The sequence below is a fragment of the Vulpes lagopus genome, chromosome 4 (genome assembly GCF_018345385.1).
Source record: "Vulpes lagopus strain Blue_001 chromosome 4, ASM1834538v1, whole genome shotgun sequence".
In the NCBI taxonomy this organism is placed as follows: domain Eukaryota; kingdom Metazoa; phylum Chordata; class Mammalia; order Carnivora; family Canidae; genus Vulpes; species Vulpes lagopus.
In genome coordinates, this window is record NC_054827.1 from 118,759,121 (window position 1) to 118,772,610 (window position 13,490).

The window sequence follows — 13,490 nt, forward strand, 5'->3', positions numbered from 1 at the left end:
AATGTAAAATTCCAAGAGGGGCGTTCGGGCCCTAGGGCTGTACTTGGCTGGCCCCAGGCCTAGAAGAAGGACTGCAATCTTGCTTTTGTCACAGCAGTCTCCCTCCTTGATCCCACACAGGACTAGGGTATAAAGCAGCCCCCCTGGCCCGACCCCACCCCCTGCCGCCAGCATGAGGCCATCATCCGGTGCCCCCTGTACCCTGTGAGCTCCAGGCCTTCCCTGGGGGAGTCCACAAAGCTCAGAAACAGGCATTCATCCCATCCTGGAGCAAAGTCTGTGGCTCTTGCTGTCAAGGACACTGGAATGTACTCCAGGCGGGCCTTCTGCAGAGTCATCAGGTTTGCAGAGATTTTTATAGAAACTCCTTCATCTCCTGCTGCCAAAGGCATGGCCTGATGGCCTGAAGCCAGCCAAGGTCACATCGGCATGGAGCACCGATGTCAGCCCTCAATCCCAGGGCTGCAAGCCCATGAGGCCCCACCCGGAGAGCCCCTGAAATGTCGGGGAGAAGGTCACAGGACCTCCAGTGGTCCCATTCTTTTGAGGTTTCCCTCTGAGCCTCATCTCCCCTACCTGAACAGGGGGTGGGCACAGGTACACAGGGCCATCTCTCATCCTTGGCCAAATTTCCCCTGGCCATGAAACAAGTCAGGCACACGAAATGAATAAATATCATTGGTTTGTTTGGGAAGGAGTTCAAGTGAGAAGTGGGTATGGAAACCACCCCAGAAACATCAAAGAAGTACACAAATATTAACTAACATCACAACAGACTCTAGCGGCAGCACCACAACAGATGATGCTATAAAGATGCAGCAACTAACTGAGGTTGGAGACACAGTCAAACCTTCAGAGAGCTGTGGAGGGCAGCCCTGGACCCCACATCTATGGGCCAGGCACCTCGCATCCCTGTGGGAAGGACTACCTATGCTCCACGCCCATGGGTGCTCCACAGGGCTGGCAAGTGACGTGCCAGGGACCACATGCAGAGCCCAGCAGAGCAAGGATAGAGTTCTGGCTTCCTAACTCCCAGCCACTGCTCCTCCCTGTACTCCCTCTGTTCTGGAGTGAGAGCATCTCCACACAATATATACAAACCCCCAGGCAATGCTTCTGGGGCACCCTGGACTGGCTTGTGACCCTGCAAGGAGGGTACTAATAGCGTGGTGGGGAGAGTTCAATGATGAGAAGGATGCAGCCTTGGGCTCCATTGATTGAACTGAGCAAAGCGTGGTTTATCTAGATGTCTCGGCAGGAACACGCTCTCAGGATGGGGGAGGCGGTTACCATGGTGACTGAGCAGCCACCACATGAGAATGGAGGCAGCTCCGCCAAGGACCACGCCAGAGAAGCCTTCCCACAGGCTCTCCAGGGACACTGGGTGCAAGTACCCCAGAAGGCCTCCAGCACATGGAGATAGTCCTGTTGAGGCATAGCCGGCAAAGCTGCCTTTTTTTTTCAGCAAATTTTCTCCAAAAGATGACCTGGTTACAAAGATGAGCTAGAAGTACTCTGGCCAAACCCTATCAGATCCTGTAAAGAGGTTCCTGGCAACCTTTGCCTCTGTATGAATTTGCTAGGGGTTGCCACAACAAATGCCATAGATGGGTGGTTTAAACAAAAAGTTATTCTCTCCTAGTCCTGGAGGCTGGAAATTCAAGATCAGGGTGTCAGAAGGTTGATGTCTTTGAGGCTTCTCTCCTGAGTGTGTAGATGGCTGTCTTCTCCCCGTGTCCTGACATTATCTTCCCCATTATGGGTCCTAACCTCCTCCTCTTGTAAGGTGGATTAGGACCTATCCTGATATTTGTTTCACCTTAATCACCTCTTTAAAGACCAAATACCATCACATTCGAGGTCCCAGGGTTAGGATCTCAACATATATATTTTGGTGGGATGCAACTCAGCCCATGACAGCCTCTTTCCCTTCTATGCTCAGAGCCTTACTAACTATGATGGTACCATCCTGCTCGGGGAGGATGCAGTCCTGCTCAGAGAGAAGAGCCAGATTGCTGGGACTATGTGGGGCCATGAAGAGGGGCGATCCTGTGTAACTGCTCACCACACAAGCCCACGGAAGCCCTGTGGGTCTTCTCTATGTGGTGAGCCAGTCTACCCATCTTTAGCACAGCCAGCTTATGTGATTCCCAAATACTGAGCCAGAGAAGAGAGTACTCAGTTCTGAGTCACAAGGACCGAGGCTTGAGGGTCTAGCCCCATCACAAACAGCTGTGAGACCTCCAAAAAACTTATCAACCTCCCTGCACTTTGCTTTTCTCATCTATAGAATGGACTGATAAAATCTGTTTGCAGGCCTATGATGAGGATTAAATGAGATGACATAAGTCAAAGGCCCTCAGAATGAAAATAAATAAAATGACTTAGACATTTATTTTTTTTAAGTCCCTAGAACACAGTTAGTACTTTTAGCAAGAATTAAAGTTCATTAAATCAGAAGCAGAGTCTTTCTCTTCCTCTGGAAAAGCAGGAAATTAAGCAGATTGCCAAAGGAACAGTCTATTCCCCCCTCCTGAAAAAAACAAAAACAAACAAAAACCAAGGACTTGAGGGTTTATGCTGAATTGTGTGCTTTGGCTCCTAAGATCTGGGAGAGAAACCCCAGACAGGACGAAGCAGGACGCACACCCAGGTGGCTGTCTTCTCATGGTCACTGAGAAAGGGCAAACCAGAGCCCATCCTGATCTCCCCATAACCAGGGCTTCCAGCCCAGCAGTGAAGCCAAGAGGCCCACGATGATGCTCCAGGAGAAACACACAGGGTACATGGGATGGGATTTTTGGGGAGGTCCTGAGCTGGTCTGGAGAGTCAGGGAGGCAGGGGCATTAAGCTGAGGACTTACAAGAGTAGGAGTTATCCAGCCAGCTGGAACCCGATGGGGAGAGGGTGGGAGATGAGGCTCCGGACTGGGGTCTGGGGTGGGTGGGTAATCTGGAGCATGTCACAGAAATGCCACAGAGGCCTGTCAGGAGGGATCAGAAGCACAGAAGAGTCATGCATTCCCACCACTAGAGGACACAGCAGCCTCACTCCCCCCCCTCCCCGTGCACCTGGCCACCTGTGTCACCTGTCACCTCTGTCACAAAACAATCCCCACTCTGGCCTGAAGTGGGGAAAAGCACCCGCTCTCCCTTAGGATCTAAAAGTAGAGCCAGGAAATATCACTGCCCAATGGGGCTGGACGAGCTTCTCAGAGCTTGTCAGGGCTCATCTCCATGCCACCCACAAAACAGAGAGAATGACAGGACCCCATGACAAGCTGATGTAAGGGCTCGAGGCGCTCGTGCTTGCAGACTGGAGGTGAAATAACAGTGGCTGCTGCAGGGGTTGCAGCTCTCACCACTGAGAGGCAGTGCAGCATGACAGTGAAGCGTGTGGGTTCTGCACCAAGAGGGCCTGAGTCTGAATCCTAGGCCCTGGCACTTCCCAGCTGGGTAACTCTGGATAATTACTTGCTCTTCCTGTGGCTTAGTTTCCTCGTCTACAAAAGAGGAATGTTAATAATGCCTACTCCACTGTGTTGTCAGGAGGATTAAAGAGAATTAGTATGTGCAACGTGCTTAGAGCTCTGTTTGGCACCGAGTGCTCAGGAAGGGGTGACGGGGTGTGTGAGGTGGTGGGGAGGGGGACCCACAACACCAGCTGCCAGCAGAGTCAGCACCAAGGACAGCTGCACGGGCACTTGGGCCCCATTGGAAGCCCGGCCTTGTTGAGCCCGGAAAGCAGCTGTGTGCAGGCAAACAGCTTAACCACAGGCTTTCTGGTGGAAACCAACTTGGGGGATTCAGATTCGGGGCATTTCTGAGCAGATGTTCTTGTTCCTTCTCTGTAGAGTGGTACTACAGGAGAATGGAAAAGGGCAGCCTGTAGGGTGCCTGACAGCGGGTCAGGGCCCGTGTGGGTTGTGTCTATAGCTCATCAGGCCCTGCGCTCATCGGCTACTCCACCCTTAGGCCCCAGCACAGGAGACACACCTGCACTGAACTGATGAGGAAAGCAAGGCTGGGGAAGGCTAAGTGACCAGCAGGGTCACCTATGAGTGAGCAATGGAGGCAGGCTGGACGCCAGGCTCCAGGACTTTTGGCCATCACAGAGCCTGGCACATGGAGGGGCCTCAGCCAGTCCCTTCCTTTGTTTCCTGCAAGGGGAACATGCCTAGCCTGCAGGTGGCCATGTGCAGACTGGGGTTTGCAGCCTCTGCCCCTACTGCTGCAACATCCCGCCTAGCTTCAGGACCTGCTCTCTAAAATGGCAATTAGAAACTTGCTCCAGACCGAGGCTTGGTGCAATGCCAGCTTCCACCATGAGAAATCGCTCAGGGGGGAGAAAAATCAATTGAACCATCTTTGCAATTCTCCAAGTGCTAAAAATAAAGCAGAGGCCCATCAGCTGAGACCCTCTGTGCAATCTGTTACCTTTAAGAGGCATCGAGCTCCAGAAAAATCACTCAGAGCCGCCTGTCTCAAATGTTGGTTAAAGGACGTGAGAGGTTGTTTAAACAGATGTGGACACAGCGCCAGGGAGGAAAGGAGCCTTCAACAATCAGAGACGACGCAGGGGTTTTATGAGAGCCAGCCTCAAAGATCTGGGGAGCTGCTGTTTAAGGAGGGAAACACGGGCCACCTGCTGGGCCCTGATTACTGCCAGGTCTTTAACGTGCATGATTTCTTTATTCCTTACAAATATCCTTAGGACAAGGTAATAGGCCCATTTTACACTGGGGGAAATTGGTGGCCCAGGAGGTTACACAATGAATCTAAGCACAGGTCTGCTAGACCCCAGATTACTGCTCTTTAGGGGCTAGGGTCTCTGAGTCCCCCGGAACCCAGATTTATAAGGAGGTGTCTACATCCTAAGACTACATGGGGACTGGAATCCCTCATCCAAAGTCACCATGTGTAGCCACTCCTAAGCACCTACTATGTGCTGGGCCCTGCATTATGTATGGGGATACAGAGAGGGCTCAGACTGGGTACACCAAATCTCAAGGTTTTCACCAGAAAACGGGGCAGGCATCATACTAAGAGATGAGGAAAGCCCAGTGTGACCAGGGAGTGAGGGGCTCTGACAGCCTAGGAGGCAAACAGAGTGGACAGAGTCAAGATGACTGGGTGAAGGGGGCTGTGAGTGACACTTACGGGCAAATGGGAGACAGTCAGGCTATGAGAAGGAGAAAGAGCGAGCCAGGGAAGGAAGAGCAGAAGGCAGAGCGCCCCCTCCTCTCAACCCCCCATAACATGAAGAAAAACCCAACAGCCCAGAGGTGTGAGGAAGCCTGATGCACAAGAGTCACCAAGAGCTTTAAGCCAGGGCCCCACAAGGTCAGACCAGAGTTCTGCTGAGACGTGTGGGATTCAGGCAACGGGCCAGGCAGGAATGGTCTGGCTCCAGCAGGGCCTCTGGCAGGGATGGAGACGAAGGCATGATTCCAGAGCTAACTAGGGGGAGAAAAGAAAGGGCTTGGCACCTTTTCCCATCTAGCGGGTGAGGGGGAGGAAGGAGGCGCTGCACCATGTGTGTGCCCGGCACACAGAGAGGCTCCATGAGCACCAGGCTCCCCTGCCTCTCCTCTCAGAGCAGCCAATTCTCAAATTAGCAGCAGAAAGGTCCTCTAAGCTTTCTTACTATCTATTCTCATTGGTCAAAACAACGCCCACCTTTTCTTCTTTATTACAAAGGTTTTCCTTTCTCTTAAAACCTTTGCTGGAGATCAATTCTGCCTAGGTGGAAATCGTTGCTATTTCAACATGAGGAGGTGGTGCTGCTGCAGAAAACTTCTGGTGGCTTGGAGATGGAACAGCAGCATTATGGCAAATTAAGACACCAGAAGGCATGAGTCAAAGGGAGGGGAAGCCCCAGGCCCAGACGCCCCCCCCAACCATGGGTTTGCACAAAAGTGGTCTCCCAATGCAGAGCCACTCTCCAGCTTGGCAGGCCTTGCCGGCCTCCTCCCATTTTGGAAATGACCATCATCACGGCCACAGCCCATGGTCCTGAGGCCTTCCCTGTCAGGAGGCCGGCCTCTGCGGGGCGGGTGCTGGTCTCTGTGCTGGGGTGGGAGGGGTGACTCTTGTCACTCTGGTGGCCAAGCAGCAGCAAGCCCTGGGGAGCTCCCTGGGCCTGCTCTCCAAGGAGCAGGGAACCATGCAACATAGTTCCCTGATGAATTGGTCTCAGCAGGGGAGGTTTCCACAACCACCACGCACCCCTGGGGACTCCTCTCCGCCCCTTCCATCAGCCTACTGGGTACTCCCCTTCCACAGGCAGGGGCTGCCTGGAGCCCAGCTTGGCAACCATCAGTGTTCTGCAGTACCCACACTCCTCCACCTCAAGGGCCAGGTTGTCTTTACATTGTGATCAACTACCAACTCACTCGCACAAAATGAAGACGCAGCACACATGTTTTAACACGGAGTTAGGAGGCAGGACAGCAGAGAAGACTCTGGGTTCCCAGGAGGTCCTCCCCGCTCCAATGACTGATGTTCCTCTCTCGTCACTAGCCATCTCCTCCTCCTAGATTCAGGCACTGTCAGCTTCCTGTCTGCTTATTTATTTGGCAAAACCCCCCATCCTGGCTCATACTCCACCTAGCCCACACCTGCAGCCACAGAGATAAACAGGGCTGGGAAAAATGCACACCACTGCTCTCCGTGGCCTCACTGCACTTGTCAGCTGCTTGCATGCTGGGTATGTTATTTGTTTACTGTATTAATGGTTTATTGTCTGCTGGCTCCAGGAGGTCAGGGCTCTTTATCTATCTAATTCAAAGTCAGGCACAGAGCCTGGTACACAGAAGGTACTCAATAAATACAGCGGCGAATGGCATGCTCTCCAGCATATGGACAGGGCACAACCTGCAGTGGATCAACCCTCTTTTCTTATTCAGGCCTAACTTGTTCCAATGTCCTGTGGCCACCTTGGTCCTAAAGACAGTTATGAGACAGCCCACTGCCCCACTATGCCACTGCAGCCTGCCCATGGCCAAGCCCCTGCCTACCCATTGCCACCTCTCCTTGGATCTCCTCACTGGGCTCCTGGTCTCTGGGCTTGCCTGCTGGAATCCAGTCCACCCAGGACACACATGCACAGCTCTCCTACCATCCTTACCCACCATGCCCCGCTATGACATGCCCACTGCAGCTCGTGCTGGTGCTGCCCTGCTCACAGCAAGGGTGATGTCCCTGATACCACCTGGAGGCCCCCACTGGCAGGGCCAAGTTTCTTTCATTGTCCCTGTGTCCCCGGGGCTCAGCATGGGCCCAAGTCAGAAGACATACCAATTAATGGCTGAATGAAAGGGAACAGTAACCCTTACACAGCTGCAAGGCTTTACAGTTTGTAAAGGGCATTTGCAGTGTTCCTGAGTCCTTACAGCAGCCCAGCAGCGTCAATTGGGCAGGGGCTGCATCCCCAGCCTAGCCTGCGATGGTGGCTGCAGCCAGCAGCCCAAGGGCTGGGCCAACAGCCTGGGGCCAGGCTGTAGAGGCCCGAGCGCGAGTCCCACTCAGCTCTGCTTTGTCAGCCAGTTCTGTCTCCCCTAAACCTCTATTTCTGCATCTGCAGAATGGGGTGATAATGCACCACTGCTTCCAGCTTTCATGCCAACATGAAGGCCTTGCGAGATAATGAATGGCAAACTGGTCTGTGCACTGTAGAGTGCTGGGAGGAAGAGCTGAGGACAGCGAGCTGCTGTGACACAAGTCCCATGACCCCATGCCCACCCCGTTTGCAGATCTGGGGCTCCCACATGACTCATTTTATTCTGCTAGGAGGCTGGTCAACACCTCAAAGTTGGCAGCAGACATCTGCCTGTGCATCCCACCATGGGAGCCCCCAACTGCTGAGGGAGTGCCTGCTTCTTCTGAGGGGACCCCCCGCTACACACTGACCCTCTCCAGCTCCCTTGGCTCAGACCTGGCCAGTCAGAGCATTGCATCCCTCACCCACAGTCACAGGTTCAGAGGGGCCCCTGAGGCCTAATCAGAGCCATGGGGTGCCTGGGGTGACAGTTCACAGAAAACTGGTCTCTTTTCTCTTGGGCTTTATTCTGGGAGGACAAGGCATGTGTCACTGGCCCTAATTTGCAACCATGTGGCACCTGAGACGAGCCAGAGCAGAGAGTAGAGGCAAGAAGCAGAGAGAACCATCTAATGACATTGTTTCAGCCCTTGAATCCACCTGTGCCTGAAGCCTTATCACGGTCCCTAAGTCAGTAGAGGCCTGTGTTTTGCTTGAACCAGGAGTGATGAGGTGTTCTAAGCCTTGCAACCAAGGGTCCTGATCAACTGAAGCTCTAAGCACCGGGACAGGGGTAGGGCCCACTGGGCTTCCAGCCTGAATGGAGGGCCAGACAGATGCCTAGCCCAGCCTTCTCCACCACACCAAATCTGAGCTTCCATTTCTTCTAAGTGGCTGCAGCTTCAGCCCCTCCTTGAACTTTTGTGACCACCCCAATCCACTTCCACCCTCCTGGCTCAGAGGGCACCATACCTTCGGGGCAGGAAGGAGACATGCAGAGCATTAGCTCTGTGCTAGGTGCACCCAGGAGGGGCGCACCGAGTGTGCACGACAGTCCTAGTGGAAAGGGGTGAGTGAGGCTCACAGGGATCCATTACTCACCAAGGTCAGCGAGCTGGAGGGAGCACAGCGAGACTCCCACAGAGGCTCACACGGACTGCAAAGCCTCACACCCTCCTGCTGGGCTCAGGGAACAGCATGTGCTTGCTCGCTTCTCTGCTCCTCTGAGCCCCAGGTCTCTCTGCCTAGTGGCCTCCAGCCAGTCCCTGGCTCTTGGGCCTCAGAAGCTATTTGCTACCCCCTCTCTCTCCTTCAAACCCTCCAGACTGCTGCCTCCTACTCCCACACTCCCTCCCAGTCCATCCTGGCTTCTGCTCTGAGGGACACAACCCCCTCCTGACAGGTAAGGCAGCTGCAGTAGCAGGTCCGACACCCTGTGTTGGGAGCTTCTGCAGCAGGAGCTCCCTGGCACCCAGCACAGAGGGGGCACTTGAGGGACCATCAGCTGGCATGAAGCTCTCAGGGGGGGCCTCCTACCCTGTTCCATTACACATCTTGGGGGGCAGACTTCACAAAGGGCAGTTGAACATAAAGGTTAGAAATAGGGAGTTGGGGCCAGGGAGCCTGGGCTAGACACTTGCTAGACGTAAGCTTTGAGCAGGTCAACTTGGCTCCCTGGGACTCGGTTTCCTCATTTGCACAGGAGGTCATGATAGCACCTGCCTTCTGGGTTGTCGTGAGGGTGATATGAGTTAATATGAACATGTCGATGTCAGGCACAGAAATGCACTGTGTAGGTTTATTATTATTGGTCTGCACAGAGTGACACAGTAGCAACCTGGCTGCTCTGTCCCCTGAGGCCCCTCCCAGGTCCATACTTGCCTACCAAGTTCTTCACCAGTCAGTGGGACCTGGAGTCCAGCCTATTGCTCCTAGCTTGCCTAGACATGGGGGACCACCAGGCTGAGCCCTCCTTTGACCCCATATAACGGGGCTTCTGACACCTTTACTGTCTGTCATTCTAAGCCCTGGGCGGGGGGCAGACCCCAAGGCTGCTCATCAAACACTGAAGCCCCTGCCTTGGGCAACAGGGAAGAGGGTCCATAGGAGCCTCTGGCTGACTCTCCCGTGGCTCACCCTTCCTCCAGGAAGTCTGACCCCAGGCCTCTATCTCCTTTGTCGTCCCTGATGAGGTCCCATGACAGAGAACACAGCCACTTGGAGAAGGCAACAGGTTGAATACAAGCCTTGGCAGCCATGGCTTTAAAGTTTCATAAATCAGCTCATCAGGATTCCAAATTTGGGCCTCGCTCACTGAAGAAGCTGAACAGAAACAGAAGCCCCCAAGTCGGCTCGCTTACAACCAAGCCAACCAGCCCCACCCAGAAGCACCCTGCCCTGGGAGATGGTGGGTGGCCACCGCTGGAAAGGATACTGAAGCTCCTGTCAGTGATGGCCAGGTGCCACAGGTTGATGCGCAGGTCATCCGCTGACATGTACGTCTCGCAGTCGCTATTGACGGAGATGGAGTTGATGTGGTAGGTATGGCCATTAGCGAAGACTCTCCGTGGGCTCACCTCCACCATCAAATCCATGGGCTTCAGCACAGGTACCTGCAGAGAGGAGGGGGCAGTCTGCAGGATGATGAGGTGATAGGAGGGGAAGTGCAGGGGCAGTAGGTGCCCAGGGCAGGAAACGGCATGCCAGGGCTACATGATCAAAACTGGACACTGGGAATGTGCCAGTGGGCATCCATTCTGCACATGCTAGAAAGAAGCAGTGCCATGTGGCCAATGTCCATCACCCGCCAGCCCTGCATGAAAGCCTGGCCTCCTGGGATTGGCGCTGAGCCTGCTGCATGACTCTGAATAAGCGGCTGAACCCCACTGCCCCCAATTTCCTCACCTGTAAAATGGAATGAGAAAATATCGTGGCAGCACCAGCCAATTATCCATTTTTGTTCCCTTGTCACAAGGAGGTGGCTGCCCTGGCAAGAACTACATTTCCCAGCTGGCCATGTGACTAGTTCTGACCAATAGATGTGAGCACAGTGACACAGGGCACTGGTGAGCTGGACTGTTAAGAGGCAAGGTGTGCCTTCTCTACCTGCTTTCCCCTTCCACTGCTGGAAGGTGAGGACCCAAGCATTAGGAATGAAGGCCCATGGGATGGAAGGAGCCTGCATCCCTGCAGGAGAGTCATGGGTCAACCAGGAACACCGATCCTGGACCTTTCTGTGAGTGAGGAATACATTTCTATGTGTTCTGCCCTGCGATGCCGGGGTTACTTGTTATAGCTGCTGTTAGCCTAACTCATACAAAGTCCACCCTGGAGGGTTGGTGTGACAAGTCCCTGGACAGCACTGGATACTGTGCTTTTGCTTTCCTCCACATTCTCTGCCTGGAATGTTCACCCTGTGAACACTTAGTTAATGGACTCCTCGGCAGGGCCTAGAAGCAATAGCCCCTCAGACGTACAACCTGCCCTGGGAGTGGGGCCCCAGGCCTGCTCACCCCTAGCACACTGCACACATCTGTATCAAGGCTCATAGCATATGTTGTACTGTGTGTCGGGCACAACACCCCATCCCAGGAAACTGCGAGGTCTTTGAAGGTATAGAGATAGGCAGACATATGGACATGGCTGCATCAATCTCTCCCAGGTTTGGCCCAGACTCTGCTCAGGAAATGGGGACAGGCATGGCCATCCCATCCTGGGTAGGAAGACTGGATGCCAAGATGACCTGACATGTCAAAGTCACAGAGCCACGAAATGCAGAGCCAGGGACGACCACCCCTCAGAGCATCCTGTTGGAAAGGCGGATACTTGAAACCCTACCGCCCTGCTGCCCACTAGGGTTACCCTCACTGGGGACCTCACTACTCTGGGCCTTAGTTTTTTAATTTCTTTCTTTTTTTAAAAAAGATTTTATTTATTTATTCATGAGAGACACAGAGAGAGTCAGAGACACAGGCAGAGGGAGAAGCAGGCTCCATACAGGGAGCCAGATGCAGGACTCGATCCCAGGACCCTGGGATCACGCCCTGAGCTGAAGGCAGATGCTCAACTGCTGAGCCACCCAGGCGTCCCTGGGCCTCAGTTTCCTTAGCTGTGAGGAGGGGTACGCTGGCACCTGCTCAAGGGCTTCTGTGAGGATCCCACGAGTTCCTGCAGGTCCAGTGCCCTGAGAATGGAGACCCATATAGGGCTAGGTTGCAGCCAGAAGTAGTGCCCGATCTCCTCCTCAGGAAGTGATAGAGGCAGGGCCCAGGCTGGAACCCATGTGGCTGTGTGAGGGCTTCTAAGTCAGCTCCTAATCTTCCCTTCCCTTGCCTCAAGGCACAGCCACTGCCTCCCCCGCTACCCCCCCCCCCCCCACAAGGCCCCTGGACTCTCTCAAGTCACACCTGTTCCTGGAGAAGGTCAGAGCATTACTAGCCTAGCAAAGGCTTGGATCTCAGTCTGCCTTCCCTCCTTCTGGCAACATCACTTCCTCCTGGCAGCCCTGACCTACACCCAGGGCTCCAGTCAGTCACTGCCATCCCCAAACCATATTTCAAAGCCATTAAAAGAACAGAGGAGAAGAAGAGTGAAAATAAATTCGCCATGAAGGTTTAAGTGTCTTGTGAATAAAACACCTCCCCTCCCCCAACACTTCTAGAAGCCCTGGTCTAATTAAGGTGAGAAGCAGGAACCTAAACATTAATGACAGAACACTGTGAGATACAAAAAGCTAGAATGCACAGAAGCAGGATGAGGTTTCTTATCTGACTTGCCTAGAAACGGCTTTATAGAGGAGAAGGCTAATAGGGTTTTAAAGGATGAATAGGAGTTCGCCAAATCAACAAGGTGGAGAAAGGCCTCCCTTGTGTGTCCATCTGCCCAGCGCTGACCACCAAGGTTGGGTGACCCCATGTCTGTTTCCTTGGGGGGCTGGGGACACTTTGGGGTCAAGGACTCAGCCTGCTCTGGCCCACCTCTGAAATCTAGGGATCTAGAAGAGGTCTAGCGCAGAGCCGCTTGTCAGTGAGTAACAGCCCAAGTCTCCAGTGAGCTCGGCAGGGATTGGGGAAGAGCTGCACGTGGCTGGGTGGCTTCGGGACACAGGAGGAGACAAGGAAAAGGCGAGAGCAAGAAAGGCCCAGGTGCCCCCATTCTCTCTCCCTTCCTCCTCTTCCAGCCTCAGCGGGAAGGTCAAGGGCCACCTTGAGGCGTAAGTGAGACACAGAGCAAAGTCTCTGACGCTGGGAGGGAAATAAATGGATTCCCGTGGGCCACCAGCGCTGCAGCAAATGCCAGGCCCATCAAGAGGTGATAATTGCATCCTTCCCACTAGATGAAAGCCTCATAAACTTCCTGGGGGCTGGGGGTGGGGCGGGGGTGGGGCACGTCACTCCCATTACTCAGCGTGGAAGCTAGTTGGCCTCCTTTCTGTGTTCTAGCTTTCTCAGAATTTATTTGCACAATTTGCCAGTCATTTAGAGGCGGATATGTTTAAACATTTATTTCTCCATCTCAAGAACAACACTGATTACCGTTTCGTATTTACGACAATAGGCTGGCCATGTAGTGAGCGCGTACGCTAAGCTGTTTTGGGGAAAGTGAGTCCTCATCCCCATTTGGCTGGTGAGGAAATGTAGGCATAGGGCAGGGCCCTGCCTACGGCCGCCTTACAAGCCTTGGGTGGCTCTGGGAGCAGTCGGGGAGCCCAGGGCAGGAGCTAACACCCCTGCGCCAGGCCTCGCCATTGTCCCCCCCAGCCCCAGAGTGGTGCACACTCATAGCTGTGATCGGTCCTCCTCTCCCAGGAGGGCAGGCAGTTCCTGGGATGTGACCCCACCTTTTCAAACTGGCTAGAACATGGAAATGGGAGCTGAAGAGAACAGTACCCATGATGCTCACTCATGGGACTTGGGCCGCCTCCTCGGAGCCAGGACTGTCCCAGGAACAGG

General features: G+C 53.9%; 1 protein-coding gene across 2 annotated transcripts in view; it reads right to left on the reverse strand.

Moving 5' to 3' along the window:
- PPP2R2C (protein phosphatase 2 regulatory subunit Bgamma) overlaps positions 1–13,490 on the reverse strand; it is a 132,087-nt gene that overhangs the window by 32,487 nt on the left and 86,110 nt on the right. For both annotated transcript variants that reach the window (XM_041753777.1, XM_041753778.1), the window contains exon 5: positions 9,974–10,151. In XM_041753777.1, the coding sequence (XP_041609711.1) occupies positions 9,974–10,151 (178 nt within the window). The remainder of the gene's footprint in view (positions 1–9,973; positions 10,152–13,490) is intronic.